The 16,735-nt window shown below is 42.9% G+C and overlaps 1 protein-coding gene across 9 annotated transcripts in view; it reads right to left on the bottom strand.

The window, feature by feature from the left end:
* The window catches only part of PTPRC (protein tyrosine phosphatase receptor type C), a 258,953-nt gene that overhangs the window by 152,236 nt on the left and 89,982 nt on the right, over positions 1–16,735 (bottom strand). For 5 of the 9 annotated variants that reach the window (XM_040408421.1, XM_040408420.1, XM_040408416.1 and 2 more), the window contains 3 exons: positions 11,930–12,007; positions 10,728–10,793; positions 10,387–10,410 (listed from right to left, as the gene is read on the bottom strand). In XM_040408421.1, coding sequence (XP_040264355.1) covers positions 10,387–10,410; positions 10,728–10,793; positions 11,930–12,007 — 168 coding nt within the window. The remainder of the gene's footprint in view (positions 1–10,386; positions 10,411–10,727; positions 10,794–11,929; positions 12,008–16,735) is intronic. The other 4 variants (XM_040408423.1, XM_040408422.1, XM_040408425.1 and 1 more) reach the window with 2 other exon arrangements.

Genomic DNA, 16,735 nt, shown 5'->3' with positions numbered 1-16,735 from the left:
ACAAGAGGACATAGTTTTAAATTAGAGGGGCAAAGGTTTAAAAGTAATATCAGGAAGTATTACTTTACTGAGAGAGTAGTGGATGCATGGAATAGCCTTCCTGCAGAAGTGGTAGCTGCAAATACAGTGGAGGAGTTTAAGCATGCATGGGATAGGCATAAGGCCATCCTTCATATAAGATAGGGCCGGGGGCTATCCATAGTACTCAGTATATTGGGCAGAATAGATGGGCCAAATGGTTCTTATCTGCCGACACATTCTATGTTTCTATGTTTCTATAACTACTGTGAGTGGGCACACATCTGTACAAAACTACTGTGAAGGTTGTACAATGAGGGCAATACTACTGTGAGGGGGTACAATTTTTTAAAAGTATTTGGGGGGGGGGGGCAGAGAAAGGACCCGCCCCAGGTGCCAAACACCCTAGGCACGCCACTGGCGCATCCACCTCTGACCTAAATCTATGCTAGCTCATGAGATCACTACCCCAGCACTGAGGGGAGGGCAGTGAAGGGGTGCTATTCAGCATGTAGGGGGTGCTAACAGACAGAAAAATGTAATGTACGTAAGAATCTTTTGCTATAATATTTAATTTGAAAAGCCGCACTGCATAGGAATACTTTTTTGTGGGATACTCCCTTCAAATATGCAATACATTTGGATTTCTTGGCTGATATCAGTCTAGAATTTTGCACGTTCTAGATAATAATGGTGCAGTCAGACAAGACAGTAATTGTGCAGCAGAGAACCGCACCATTTTCCCCCAGTGTTACAGATATAGTTGTGTTATAAAACTGCAGTCACAATGCTAAAACCTTGGGAAAATGGATGTGTGCACATGCCGTTGTGAAACAGTGTGGTAATGGTGCCTCCTGCAGTACTGCGTGCGCTGTGTGAATGTGCCCTAGATATGTAATATTTCCAAGATTACTTTTATGTGAGTATACCCTAAAAGTATACTGTAATCAAAAGGTGGCATGACTGTATGGCACTGGCCACAAAAGGGTTCATTTGTGGAGGAAAGCCCATAAGTCTTTGTGTGTGCTGTGGCCAGAGGGGAAGGGAGTTCATCTCTTGGCCAGTATAAAGTGAGCAAAGTGACACCCAGGGACGGTTCCCTCTTGCCTTCATAGAACAGAAAGTGAACTTTTGTTTGTGCAAAGTGAGCTTTCTGCCATCTACTGGAAAATCAGTCATTTAATATACCAGGATCCCCTCCAGCCTATCTCATTAACTACTGTCCAGTATTAATTCATGCTTTTGACTAATATGTTGTGTTTTGACTAGTATGAGTAGTGTTGAGCGTGAATTTTTATCGCGAATATCGGCACTTCGAGAATTCGCAAATATTTAGAATACAGTGCTAAATATTCGTAATGACGAATATTCTTATATTTTTTATTTTTTTTGTTTAACACAGTACACATCAGGTGATCATCCCTCCCTTCTTCTAGCTTGTGGGCCAATGAGAAGGCTTTGTCACAGCTTAGCAACCAATAGAAAAGTTGCCTGACCCTTACTATACAAGTTGCACGTATTGCAAAAAAATATGCGCATGATTAATTGCCGAAAATTCGCAAGAGCAAATATATTGGAGCATTCTATCTGCATATAAAGCTATTCTAATGTTCTGCCGTGTCAACCATTTTCTCCAGTCTCAGGAAACTTATACCAGCTTAAAAAATGGAGCATAAGTGACCCGCGCCTGTATTTTGCTCGCATTACGCAAATATTACATTGCCAATTTTCGCAATCAAGAATATAATCTTGAATTCGAATATATTGCGCCTGCCGCTCATCACTATTTCTGAGAGGTTCTGAAATCTGAAGATATAAAACACTTTTGAAACAATAGATCAGGGATCATATTTTTCTGGACATGGATTTAGTTGCTCTGGCCACCCCCGAGGTGCAGGAGATTTGTTAAGTGCTATGGCTCCTGTTATTTTCTCCTTTTTATTTTATAACTGTTTTGCCGTTTATATGTAATTTTTCTTTTGCCTCTTTTTATATTTTTTAAGCACTGTACAGTTTTGCATTAAAGCTTTAAAACCTTAATCTTCAGTGCCTGTGGCTCTAATAACCTGTAGACCTTCAAAGAGCAATGCCTGAAAGCTGTGTGGATCGGCGTGCACCTGTGTGTAAATGGATCGGCCTCTCATGGACCATATGATGGTAGGTGGCAGCGTGTATTTGGGGTGTGTGGACTGTGTTTTTCTGTATGCTCTATTTGCTGGCATTGCTGCTGGGGCAAGATTGAGTGAAGTGAGTGGAGATAGATCAAGCACTTAAAATCACACCCACACCACTTGCTGATCCATTGTGACAGAAGCACCAACGTCACATTCTGGGTTGTGCGTACATACAAAGAAAACTTCAGAGTATATTCAGGCAAAGGCAAATCCAGGATTATGAAATCCAGGTTTCTAATATCTAGAGAAAGCTAAATAATCCCCTCCCTGGCACAAGTAGCTTATGTTCATTAAAGGGGTTCTGTAGTTCATTTAAACTGATGATCTATCCTCTGGATAGATCATCAGCATCTGATCGGCGGGGGTCCGACACCCAGGACCCCTGCCGATCAGCTGTTTAAGAAGGCAGCGCCGCGGCCTTCTCACTGTTTACCGCAGGCCGAGTGACGTCACGAGTCTCTAGTGATGAGCGGGAGGTGCCATATTCGATTTCGCAATATTTCGCGAATATTCGATTGAATATTCGTCTTATATTATTTAATTATTCGCGTATTGCGATTTTTTTTCTTTTGTTTAACTGTATAAGACAACTTTCCTATTGGTTGGCTATGGCTATTGGCTAATATGTGTATTTTACGAATATTCGCTATATTGCTACATATTCTTGTTTTAGAATATGACGAATATTCTAAAAAACAAATATATTCGTTATTTAGAATATTCGTCTTTTTTTTTTCAATGTGTACTGTTATTCTACTTTGGCATACTCCTCCCCGACAAGCGTCCCTGTCACCATGGGAACACCTGTGGGTTAGTATATACCATCGGATCTGAGTTTTCACGATCTCAGGGAAAACTCAGATCCAATGGTATTTTCTAACCCACAGGCGTTGGGTTAATTTATATTCTAAATAACGAAGATATTCCCTATATTGCTATATATTTGTTTTATAGAATATTCGTCATTTGTTTTCCATCTGAAAACATGATTCCTTCCTGCTTAAGTTGCTTGTGGGCCAATGACTCATTGACCCACAAGAAAGAAGCAGGGAGGAATCATGTTTTCAGATGTAAAAAAATGACGACTATTCGATATAGTGAATATATAGCACTATATTCGAAATATTTGCGAATTAGCGAAGTTGCGATATTTGCGATTAATATTCGATATTCGAATATTCGCGCTCAACACTAGTCACTATTAACTGGCCTGGGCGCGGCTAAGCTCCATTCAAGTGAACAGAGCTTAGCCCCGCCCAGGCCAGTTGATACTAGTTGTGACATCACTGGGCCTGCGGTAAACAGTGAGAAGGCCGCGGCGCTACTGGAGCGCCGATGCCTTCTCAAACAGCTGATCGGCGGGCAAACTGCAGAACTCCTTTAAGCATCCTAAATATCCTGTGGTATATATTTTGCAAATGAATGGACAATAAACTAAGATTTTATATGAAAGACTGCAGCTCTATATGATTAAACAGACAGAGGGGATGCATGTATGCAATCCTGGTGTGCATCACTAGAAATGCCGCGTTTGCCAATAAAAAATACTAGCCTGGATAATGTGGGTAAAAAAGAGCTGGTTTTGGTGGCATGGCTTATAGCAGATTGTAATTTGCCACTAAGGGCTTGTTCACACGACTGTATGGCTTTTTCAGTGTTTTGCGGGCAATTTTTAACGGATCCGTTTTTTGTTTAAGTAGTGTTTCCGGTTCCATTCCGTTTTTCCGTTCCGTTTTTCCATATGGCATATACAATGGCGTATACAGTAATTACATAGAAAAAATTGGGCTGGGCATAAAATTTCCAATAGATGGTTCCGCAAAAAACAGAACGGATATGGAAACACACGGAGTACATTCTGTATGTGTTCCGTTTTTTTTGCGGACCCATTGACTTGAATGGAGTCATGGAACGTGGTTTGTGGGCAATAATAGGACATGTTCTATCTTTGAACTGAACGGAAATACAGAAACGGAATGCATACGGAGTACATTTGTTTTTTTTGCGGAACCGTTGAAATAAATGGTTCCGTATACGGAACTCAAAAAGCAGCCTGTGTATGGAACTCAACAAAAAAAAACGCTTGTGTGAACGAGTCCTAAAAGTGCGTAAATCATTCAGGGTTTAACAAGAAAAGTTAAATTTTTTCAAAACTAAGCATAGAACATTAATTATCAAGGATACTTAATCACATTTCCAGACTGTGAATTCTGTAAAATCACTAGAGAAGTGCAGGTTGCAATTTTAATCAGAGCGCCTAAATTGATATTACCATCACGGCCAAAAGAGCGCCATCAATAAACAATCGTGCAATAAGAGTGCCCCTATGAAGAGTGCCCGCAGAGTGTCCCCATAAATCAAAATGCCAGGAGAATGCAATGGTATTAACTGTAGTAGTCTAGGGCAATAAAATGGTTAATGGGCACATTCATCCCATAATACAGTACATATTTGTAGATCTATTCTGAGCTCCAAAATCCCCTTCTACCCTTCATACAGCCATAGAATTACTTAAAATTCTGTCTGCCTACACCTGTCACTAGAGGGAGCCCTGCTTACAGGTTTAGGCTAGGTCTGCATAGTGACTTTTGCGGTCCAACATTAAAGGAGTTGTGCGCCCTCCCTCTTGGGCAGACCTGCGATGGGAAGAATACTTACCTGGCTCCTTCTCCTTCTCTCCTCAGTCTTGGTTTCTCTGCTGCAGTTCCAGGATTTAACATTTTGGCGCTGCTGCAGCCTTTTGACATGACACAAGGGGAGGAAGTCACTTCTGTGGCCAGCGATTGGCTGCAGCAGTGTTAAAATAGAAGTTTACATCCTGGGAACACAGTAGAGCAGCCAACGCTGGGGAGAGAAGGAGCCAGGAGCCAACACCAGGAACCAGGTAAGTATGATTCCCTTTGCAGGTGTGCCCAAGAGTAGGGCTTTGCCAACCCCCCTTCCCCCACCCCAAAAGTGCAAAACCCCTTTAAGATAGCAATGTTATAGTGGTACATTGCAACTAATGACATTGAATATGGTTGTGTTGCAGCACACAAGTAAAGTGACCATGATACAACAGTCACCTAAAATCTAAGCTTGCAGTTTTTTTAACTCGACTATATTCACTTTAATTAGCTGTGATTTAGCAGCATGATATTGCAATCTTAGAGCTAGTATTCTCCAGGTTCCATTGAAGTGGTGGGGCTTTATTGGGAATTAAATTTAGGGTAAATACAGTATGTAGTGCCAGGGATGGTTGACCAGTATGTTACTATGTTAGTATGTTGGCAAACCTAAAAGTACTCGGATACCCCTAAATAAAATTCAGTGCGACCAACTGCCTTCAGAAGTCACCTAATTAGTAAATAGAGTCCACTTGTATGTCATTTATTCCCAGTTAAACTACAGCTGTTCTGTGAAGGTCTAAGAGATTTGCTAGAGAACATTCATTTTCTTTAGAAGGAACAGGGAAGCTGGTCAGAGTTAGGCCGAATGCACACGGTCGTGTTCTGCGGCTGAGTGCGGTCCGTGGTATGCCGGGCTGGATTCCTGTTCAGAGCAGGAGCGCACGGCGTCATTAGTTGCTATGACGCCGTGTGCTTCATGCCGCCGCTGCTGTACAGTAATACACTAGTATAGATCATACGAGTGTATTACTGTAGTGCAGCGGCGGCATGAAGTGCACGGCGTCATAGCAACTAATGACGCCGTGCGCTCCTGCTCTGAACAGGAATCCAGCCCGGCATACCACGGACCGCTCTCGGCCGCGGAACACGGCCGTGTGCATTCGGCCTTAATGGAAAGAAGGATGGAGATAAAAAGACTTGAGACTGGGGCAGAGGTTCTCCTTCCAGCAGGACAACGACCCTAAACATACAGCCAGAGCTACAATGGAATGGTTTAGATCAAAGCCTATTCATGTATTAGAATGTCCCAGTCAAAGTCCAGACCTAAATCCCATTGAGAATCTGTGGCAAGACTTATAAATTGCTGTTCACAGACGTTCTCCATCCAATCTGACTGAACTTGAGCTATTTTGCAAAGAAGAATGGTAAAAAATTTCATTCTCTAGATGCACAAAGCTGGCAGAGACATACCCAAAAAGACTTGCAGCTGTAATTGCAGCGAAAAGATGGTCCTACAAAGTATTGACTCAGGTGGGCTCATTACAGATGCACTCCACAGTTTGCAGATTTTTATTGATAATTTTTTTTTGAAATCCATGTATCATTTCCTTTTCACTTCACACTACTTTGTGTTGGTCTATGACAGTGATGGTGAATCTTTTAGAGACCGAGTGTCCAAACTGCAACCCTACAACCCACTTATTTATCGCAAACTGCCAACACGGCAATTTACCCTGAATACTACAGTCCAATATACAGTAGAATATCTTCCATGTACTTTATCATTTAGCTATAATATCCTGCCTACATTCAGTGCGCTGCCTGTGCTGTTCATGGTGCGCCGACAGGAGAAGTCTAAGGCATATTGGTACAACATAGATTTTTTCCAGGGTGTGGGTGCCCACAGAGAGGGCTCTGAGTACCGCCCTGGCACCCGTGCCATAGGTTCTCCACCACTGGTCTATGACATAAAATCTCAATAAAATAAGTTTGTGGGTGTAACATGAAAAAATTTGGAAAATGCAAGGAATATGAATACTTTTTCAAGGCGCTGTACATGGTGCTATTTAATATCCCCTTTGTTTACTACGACTATTTCCCAATTCTGTTCTGACACAGATTTAAGGCTTTACCTTACAAAATCCTGAGTTTTAAAAAGTGTGCATGGAAAATTACATTATGTCTAATTTATTAGTATAGTGTAGTGCAGATCCCCCCCACAATGTAATTAATATGAAGAAAACTCATTACAGTCTGTGCTGTAAAACCCAGTACATTAAGGCCTCATGCACACGACCGTTGTGTGCATCCGTGGCTGTTGTTCTGTTTTCCGTGATTTTCTGCGGACCCATTGACTTTCAATGGGTCCATTGAAAACTCGGAAGATGCACCGTTGTTCATCCGCGGCCGTGATCCATGTTTCCTGTCCGTCAAAAAAATATGACCTCTCCTATTTTTTTGACGGACAACGGTTCACGGACCCATTCAAGTCAATGGGTCCGTGAAAAAACACGGATGCACACAAGATTGGCATCCGCGTCCGTGATCCGTGGCCATTATCAACTTTCACACAGACAGATCGCAGATCCGTCTGCATAAAAGCTTTTTCAGATATGAGTTTTCACTTCGTGAAAACTCATATCCGACAGTATATTCTAACACAGAGTCGTTCCCATAGTGATGGGGACGCTTCAAGTTAGAATATACTGAGAACTGTGTACATGACTGCCCCCTGCTGCCTGGCAGCACCCGATCTTTTACAGGGGGCTGTGATCCGCACAATTAACCCCTCAGGTGCTGCACCTAAATGGTTAATTGTGCATATCATAGCCCCCTGTAAGTGATCAGGTGCTGCCAGGCAGAAGGGGGCAGACCCCCCTCCCTCCCCAATATTATATTCATTGGTGGCCAGTGCGGCCTCCCCCCCCCCCCCCCCCCCAGTTAAGATCACGTTCCGAATCCCCCATCATTGGTGCCCAGTGCGGCCTCACATCTCCCCCCCCCCTAGTTAAAATCACGTTCCGAATCCCCCATCATTGGTGGCCAGTGCGGCCTCACATCTCCCCCCCCTTGTTAAAATCACGTTCCGAATCCCCCATCATTGGTGGCCAGTGCGGCCTCACATCTCCCCCCCCCCTAGTTAAAATCACTTTCCCCATCATTGGTGGCAGTGGAGAGTTCCGATCGGAGTCCCAGTTTAATCGCTGGGGCTTCGATCGGTAACCATGGCAACCAGGACGCTACTGCAGTCCTGGTTGCCATGGTTACTTAGCAATTTTTAGAAGCATTATACTTACCTGCGAGCTGCGATGTCTGTGTCCGGCCGGGCGCTCCTCCTACTGGTAAGTGACAGGTCTGTGCTATAGGCAATGCGCCGCACAGACCTTTCACTTACCAGTAGGAGGAGCGCCCGGCCGGTCACAGACATCGCAGCTCGCAGGTAAGTATAATGCTTCTAAAAATTGCTAAGTAACCATGGCAACCAGGACTGCAGTAGCGTCCTGGTTGCCATGGTTACCGATCGGAGCCCCAGCGATTAAACTGGAACTCCGATCGGAACTCTCCACTGCCACCAATGATGGGGGAACGTGATTTTAACTAAGGGGGGGGGGAGATGTGAGGCCGCACTGGCCACCAATGATGGGGGATTCAGGACGTGGTTTTAACAAGGGGGGGGGAGATGTGAGGCCGCACTGGCCCCCAATGATGGGGGATTCGGAACGTGATTTTAACAAGGGGGGGAGATGTGAGGCCACACTGGCCACCAATGATGGGGGATTCGAAACGTGATTTTAACTGGGGGGGGGGGAGGGGAGGCCGCACTGGCCACCAATGAATATAATATTGGGGAGGGAGGGGGTCTGCCCCCTCCTGCCTGGCAGCACCTGATCTCTTACAGGGGGCTATGATATGCACAATTAACCCTTTAGGTGCGGCACTTGAGGGGTTAATTGTGCGGTTCACAGCCCCCTGTAAAAGATCGGGTGCTGCCAGGCAGCAGGGGGAAGTCATGTACACAGTTCGTAGGATATTCTAACTTGAAGCGTCCCCATCACTATGGAAACGCCTCTGTGTTAGAATATACTGTCGGATATGAGTTTCATGATCTAAGGGCTCTTTCACACTTACGTTCTTGTCTTCCGGCATAGAGTTCCGTCGTCGGGGCTCTATGCCGGAAGAATCCTGATCAGGATTATCCTAATGCATTCTGAATGGAGAGAAATCCGTTCAGGATGCATCAGGATGCATCAGGATGTCTTCAGTTCCGGAACGGAACGTTTTTTGGCCGGAGAAAATACCGCAGCATGCTGCGCTTTTTGCTCCGGCCAAAAATCCGGAACACTTGCCGCAAGGCCGGATCCGGAATTAATGCCCATTGAAAGGCATTGATCCGGATCCGGCCTTAAGCTAAACGTCGTTTCGGCGCATTGCCGGAGCCGACATTTAGCTTTTTCAGAGTGGTTACCATGGCTGCCGGGACGCTAAAGTCCTGGCAGCCATGGTAAAGTGTAGTGGGGAGCGGGGGAGCAGTATACTTACCGTCCGTGCGGCTCCCCGGGCGCTCCAGAGTGACGTCAGGGCGCCCCAAGCGCATGGATCATGTGATCACATGGATCACGTCATCCATGCGCATGGGGCGCTCTGACGTCACTCTGGAGCGCCCCGGGAGCCGCACGGACTGTAAGTATACTGCTCCCCCGCTCCCCGCTCCTACTATGGCAACCAGGACTTTAATAGCGTCCTGGGTGCCATAGTAACACTGAACGCATTTGGAAGACGGTTCCGTCTTCAAATGCTTTCAGTACACTTGCGTTTTTCCAGATCCGGCGTGTAATTCCGGCAAGTGGAGTACACGCCGGATCCGGACAACGCAAGTGTGAAAGAGGCCTTACTCAAATCCGATGGTATATTCTAACATAGAGGCGTTCCCATGGTGATGGGGACGCTTCAAGTTAAAATATACCATCGGATTGGAGAAAACTCCGATCCTATGGTATATTAACTCCTGACTTTACATTGAAAGTCAATGGGGGACGGATCCGTTTGCAATTGCACCATATTGTGTCAACGTCAAACGGATCCGTCCACATTGACTTGCATTGTAAGTCAGGACGGATCCGTTTGGCTCCGCACGGCCAGGCGGACACCAAAACGACTTTTTTTTCATGTCCGTGGATCCTCCAAAAATCAAGGAAAAAACGGTCACGGACCAACGGAACCCCGTTTTGCGGACCGTGAAAAAATACTGTTGTGTGCATGAGGCCTAATATATATAAAATATAAAGGATGTGCCAAATTTATCACAGTTGCTTACACAGTATAATGCATTTTTGCTGCATCTTAAGATGCAATTTGTAAGGTGTCATATTTTTAATAGATGTATGTAGAACGGGTTTTTTGCACAAAGGGGCAGATTTATTTAAAACCGGTGCAAAGGAACACTGGCTTAGTTGCCCATAGCAACCAATCGGATTCCACCTTTCATTTTTCAGATCTCTTTTGATTTCTGAATTTTGCAACATTTATCTAAGATTAATGATTTATATACAATTAACTGATGTTAGTGATTTTATAGAACTACTTACTGCAATTAGGCTCAGCCTCGCCATCTAAAAGAAACAGAAAATAAAAAGTTATTCAAATATGACGTTGAACAATCAGAAAGACTAGTAGACTAGCGATAAAGGAGTAACATGCAAAAAAAAAGAACGTTGAAGTCAGATATGTTGTTAGATAGATAGATAGATAGATAGATAGATAGATAGATAGATAGATAGATAGATAGACAGACTGACAGACGTATGTAAATGGACAGACAGATAGATAGTTAGATAGACAGATTGATAGATAATAGATAGTTTTTTCTTGGTATATATTTGCATGCAAGCCAAGAAGTGATTGCAATGGATGTGGGTCAGCTTGTCACCTCCTTGAGGAGAAGGGGAGACGTCTGGTGGTGAGGTGATATTCTTGAAATCAGTGCTTGGTGTTACTGCAGCGAGGGAAAATCAAAAGAAGTTTTTGCTTAGAGAATATCATAGGGATAGTTTTTCAAGTATCATATTATACATATTATAGACTGTCTAAATACAGCTTTATAGGAACCAGTACAGGGAAAAACTGTCAATACAGAATTCACTTTGGGGCTAGGTTGCCCTGTATGAAAACAAAAATCTTTATGCTCCCATTTTCATATGCTATCTTGACCTATCCTGTTCCACCACAGATAATAGCTGATCACCGGTGGCCCACAATTTAGAAAAGATGTCCGAACTGGAAAGCTGCTTTTCGAACGGACATCCACATTTTGGCTACAGAGCACATCACAATACTCTACATGATCTTTGTAGAACATTAATGGGGTTGTCTAAGATTTTGATATTGATGGCCTATCCTCAGGATGGGTCATCAATATCTGATCAGAGGGGTCCAATTTCTGGCACTCCAACCCACCCCCAGATCAGCTATTTGAAGAACATGCTGTGCTCTGGTGAGTTCTGCAGGGCCTTCCTAGGCCAGTGATGTCACGCTCATTAGTCACGTGACCTAGTTGCAGCTTAGTCCCATTCATGTGAATAGGTCTAGGCTGCAATAGCAAGCACAGCTGCTATAAAATGTGAAGCATTGTGCTTGGTGAGCCATGAGGAAGCTGCACCACTCACTGGAGCTCTGCAGCTTCTTCGAACAGCTGATTGGCGGAGGGTGCCAAGAGTCAGACCCCCACCAATCTGATATTGATGCCCTATCCTGAGAATAGGCCATCAATAATAGTAATTCTGGGACAACACCTTTAATAAGGTGCGGCCTAAGGGGTTATCTGCATTGGACAATCCCTTTTCGTACTGATCACATGATGTCCCAATGCCATGGCCATCAGCAGTCAGCTGTGATCAGCAGGTTTCCCAGGCAGAAATGGATTAATTCCGATACAGCACCTCCACAGGAGACATGAAGCATTGCATGTTTTTCATTTAAATCAATGTGCTTAAGAATTAAGGTCATGTCACATATATTACAGTGGCCTGTAGGCTCTAATTCTCATATTTTTCATTAAGAATCAAGGTGTTTCATGATGCTTTTTCTGATTCTGTATGTTAGGGTGCATAGCATGCTGAGAATAAATCAAACCTGAGCCAGTGAATGCAGATGTGAGATCCGAGGTGGGGGTATGAGTGGGTGCTTGAATGCCAGTGAAGTTTGAGTCACCTGTTACAGGATATGAAGCATGAAATGTTGATGATCTCGAAGTTACTAAAGGTCCATCAAACATTGTCCTTCTATAAGATGGCTACACATTTAATAGACATTTTATTCAACTTACATTTTTATTAGTGTGTATATATATATATATATATATATATATATATATATATATGTACTTCTGTCTTTATAGCTAAATCTATCTGAGCACATACATTGTATACAGTTGAAAAATTGCATGAGACCTCCTTTCAAACTGCTCAATCCTCATTTCTTCATGACATGAACTCCCATGGTTCTCTACAGATGTATCAGAAACACACATACCAGTACCTTATAAAAGTTGTGAGATACTTACCTGACACTACTGCATATGTATAAAAGCAATACCGTATGATGATATACTGGCTCACTTTAAATAGGGCAGCATCTTTTCAATAAGGAGGGTTAAAATTTGACAACCTTAAAGAACACTAGATGTCCTTTTGCTCTGCAAAACATACTAAAGTCTATATTACACCTAACAATTTTATCGGCAGATGATCGCTAACGAGCATTCGTAGTAACACTTGTTAGCGATCATCTAGTAGTATAATAATGCTGCCAATTGCCTGATGAATGTTCAAACGCTCATTCATTGGGCAATTACAAAAATCATTGTTTGTAGGTGGCAGACCGTGTATTCACGATCTGCTGCCGGCAAGCAATGATCCAGTATAAGGAAGAATGATGGCATAATGATCGCTCATCCCTATACTGAGAAGGAGATCGCTGCATGTAATTGCAGCGATCTCCTCCACTAGCGAGCAGATAAATGCTGGGAAGAAACGCTTCCTTCCCGACAATCAACTGTTAAATTGGGCTGTGTAATACAGCCTTACAGGTAACTGATCTTGAAAACAGCTGTTAGGGTGGAGAAACATTTTAGCTACATCAAGTACGCACAACCTTTTTATAGTCGACGGGCCACATTGTCAGATTGTACCACTCCCAAAGGAAGCAATAAAACTGAAGGGTACATTTGGGACTGAATGGAGGTTCCCGGGTCCCCTGTTCGACACTCAAGAGAGTAGGAGTTGAGGTGGCAACACACAGAGTCTTGTGCCATTTAATGGAAATTTGCAACTTGCACAATGAAGAGAGCTGCACACCTCTTCTCTTTCTCTGTGGAGTGTTGAGGCCAAGTTGTGGAAGAGGTCCCAAATGTGAGGGTGCCAGACATGACTGTACCCTGATCTACATGCATATTGTCATGAATGGTATCTGCACATAGATTCCCATGAACTTACTAAAGTAGCATGACTGAGTTGGTCAGATTCATCAGAGCTCAGATAGACAGAGCTCTCTATATAGCAATGTGGCATGTTTAGTTTAGTCTTCTTTATTACATTTTATAGCTCCTTTATATGGTAGGCTATAAAGATTAATAGCCATTATATATCTCTTTTTATCAAACTTTATAATCTGCATAATTACATGGTGCACTGCACTTTACCAACATATGTTGGGAAAACATATGTAGAAAACTGACCACTTTAACCCATTAGTGACCACGAAAATGCCTTTTTATAGTGGCCTAGTCTAAGCGCTGCACAGGTCTCCAGTGCAGCAGAGAGCAGGGTCTCGGCTCTAACAGCCCCAATTGGCAGAAGTGCAAATCCAGGTCATTTAGCGCCTTAGATGCCACTGTCAATTGCTACCATGGCATCTAAGTGTTTTAGAGGGAGGGGGCTTCCTCTGTCTCCCATTGGCATCCCACAAATGAGACTGCTAGGTGCCGATGTATTTGAATATTGTTTCACCAGACATTCAGTACATTTCACCAGTGATAACAAACGTGTCTCCTCCTTTAATTGAGCAGCTTAGATGTCAAAAATATCCCACCAGTTTTAGAAATTTGATAGCAGTAACCTGTGACAATTCTTACTCTCTCACTGTGTGAATGGCACCTGTATTGTGCTTGCACTCCCATCTACCATGTAGTACTATACCAGTGTTATTCAGCACATATGAATGTCCTTACTAGTTTTCATCGCGAATATTCTAATCGCAAATTTTTATCTCACATATTGGCACTTCGAGAATTCGCAAATATCTAGAATATAGTGCTATATCTTCGTTATCACTAATATTCTAGATTTTTTTTCATCAGTACCCATGATCCGTCACTGCTGTTGGCTTGTGGGCCAATGAGAAGGCTGCAATATCTTTGACTTTAGGAGTAGTGTTGATCGCGAATTTTCGCATCGCAAAATATTATTTTCCAATTGCCGATTTTTGCAATCAAGAAAATAATGACTGGAGATCACAAATTTTCGAATTCGCAAATATTTGACGAATATTCGCCCAAATATTCGCGAAATATCGCAAATTCGAATATTGCCCCTACCGCTCAACACTTGTCCTTACCACAAATACTATCAGATTTCTCAGCACTACATGATACATTTTTGAAAGCACCACTCTGACTTTCGTTAGAAGCCGTAGCATGTCCTCTAAAACCTGTAGATACAATACTTTGGATTTCAACCCCCTCCCAAAAGTTCACCATAAATCATATACAGTTGTAAGAAAAAGTATGTGAACCCTTCGGAATGATATGGATTTCTGCACAAATTGGTCATAAAATGTGATCTGATCTTCATTTAAGTCAGAACAATAGACAATTACAGTCTGCTTAAACTAATAACACACAAATAATTAAATGTTACCATGTTTTTATTGAACACACCATGTAAACATTCACAGTGCAGGTGGAAAAAGTATGTGAACCCTTGGATTTAATAACTGGTTGAACCTCCTTTGGCAGCAATAACTTCAACCAAACGTTTCCTGTAGTTGCAGATCAGACGAGCACAACGCTCAGGAGTAATTCTTGACCATTCCTCTTTACAGAACTGTTTCAGTTCAGCAATATTCTTGGGATGTCTGGTGTGAATCGCTTTCTTGAGGTCATGCCACAGCATCTCAATCGGGTTGAGGTCAGGACTCTGACTGGGCCACTCCAGAAGGCATATTTTCTTCTGTTTAAGCCATTCTGTTGTTGATTTACTTCTATGCTTTGGGTCGATGTCCTGTTGCAACACCCATCTTGTGTTGAGCTTCAGCTGGTGGACAGATGGCCTTAAGTTCTACTGCAAAATGTCTTGATAAACTTGGGATTTCATTTTTCCTTCGATGATAGCAATCCGTCCAGGCCCTGACGCAGCAAAGCAGCTCCAAACCATGATGCCCCCTCCTCCATACTTCACAGTTGGGATGAGGTTTTGATGTTGGTGTGCTGTGCTTCTTTTTCTCCACACATAGTGTTGTGTGTTTCTTCCAAACAACTCAACTTTAATTTCATCTGTCCACAGAATATTTTGCCAGTACTGCTGTGGAACATTCAGGTGCTCTTGTGCAAACTGTAAACGTGCAGCAATGTTTTTTTTGGACAGCAGTGGCTTCCTTTGTGGTATCCTCCCATGAAATCCATTCTTGTTTAGTGTTTTACATATCGTAGATTCGCTAACAGGGATGTTAGGTTATGCCAGAGACTTTTGTAAGTCTTTAGCTGACACACTAGGATTCTTCTTCACCTCATTGAGCAGTCTGCGCTGTGCTCTTGCAGTCATCTTTACAGGACGGTCACTCCTAGGGAGAGTAGCAGCAGTGCTGAACTTTCTCCATTTATAAGCAATTTGTTTTACCGTGGACTGATGAACAGCAAGGCTTTTGGAGATACTTTTATAACCCTTTCCAGCTTTATGCAAGTCAACAATTCTTAATCGTAGGTCTTCTGAGAGCTCTTTTGTGTGAGGCATCATTCACATCAGGCAATGCTTCTTGTGAAAAGCAAACCCAGAACTGGTATGTGTTTTTTATAGAGCAGGGCAGCTGTAACCAACACTTCGAATCTCATCTCATTGATTGGACTCCAGTTGGCTGATACCTCACTCCAATTAGCTCTTGGAGATGTCATTAGTCTAGGGGTTCACATACTTTTTCCACCTGCACTGTGAATGTTTACATGGTGTGTTCAATAAAAACATGGTAACATTTAATTATTTGTGTGTTATTAGTTTAAGCAGACTGTGATTGTCTATTGTTGTGACTTAGATGAAGATCAGATCACATTTTATGACCAATTTGTGCAGAAATCCATATCATTCCAAAGGGTTCACATACTTTTTCTTGCAACTGTAATTAAGCATTCCTTATCTTTATGAAATAGCATGCAGAACTCATCAGGTTTCATCTCCAGCATATTTTAGAGCTTGGAGATTGGCAGGCCTCCACAAGAGTTCTCATAAGCTATCTGAGGGGAGTTAAGGATTTTCCTGTCCTGTTTGAGCAGGTCAACCCCCAAATAGGAAGCCTTTTCGAAACCTACAGGTCAAACGTTTTTTGGAGTATATATGCAGATCCAGGAACACCTCTACTTCCCTTACATTAACTCCCTTTGCAAGAATATGAAGGAACAACCCACATTCCCACTATATTCACTCCTTAGGAGCCAATCTGTGCCATTATAGTCATACAGGAAAAGCTGGGGGGCAGGTTTAGGTTCCAGTACAACCACTAAACAATGGTCACATTTCGCCATAGTGATGTGCACCTACAGGCAGGTTGTGCTGACCCAACCCCTTATTTTTTTCTTTGTAGTATATATTGGAGGCGTGGCGATCTCCTTGGAGTCATTGCACACCTGACCAGTTAATCTGTCCTTGAGGCTGGTTTTAAAGTCAGTATAAA

This window comes from Bufo bufo, chromosome 9 (assembly GCF_905171765.1).
Source record: "Bufo bufo chromosome 9, aBufBuf1.1, whole genome shotgun sequence".
Taxonomy (NCBI): Eukaryota; Metazoa; Chordata; class Amphibia; order Anura; family Bufonidae; genus Bufo; species Bufo bufo.
Note: the sequence above shows the minus strand (reverse complement) of the source record. Positions and strands in the feature narration are given on the sequence as shown.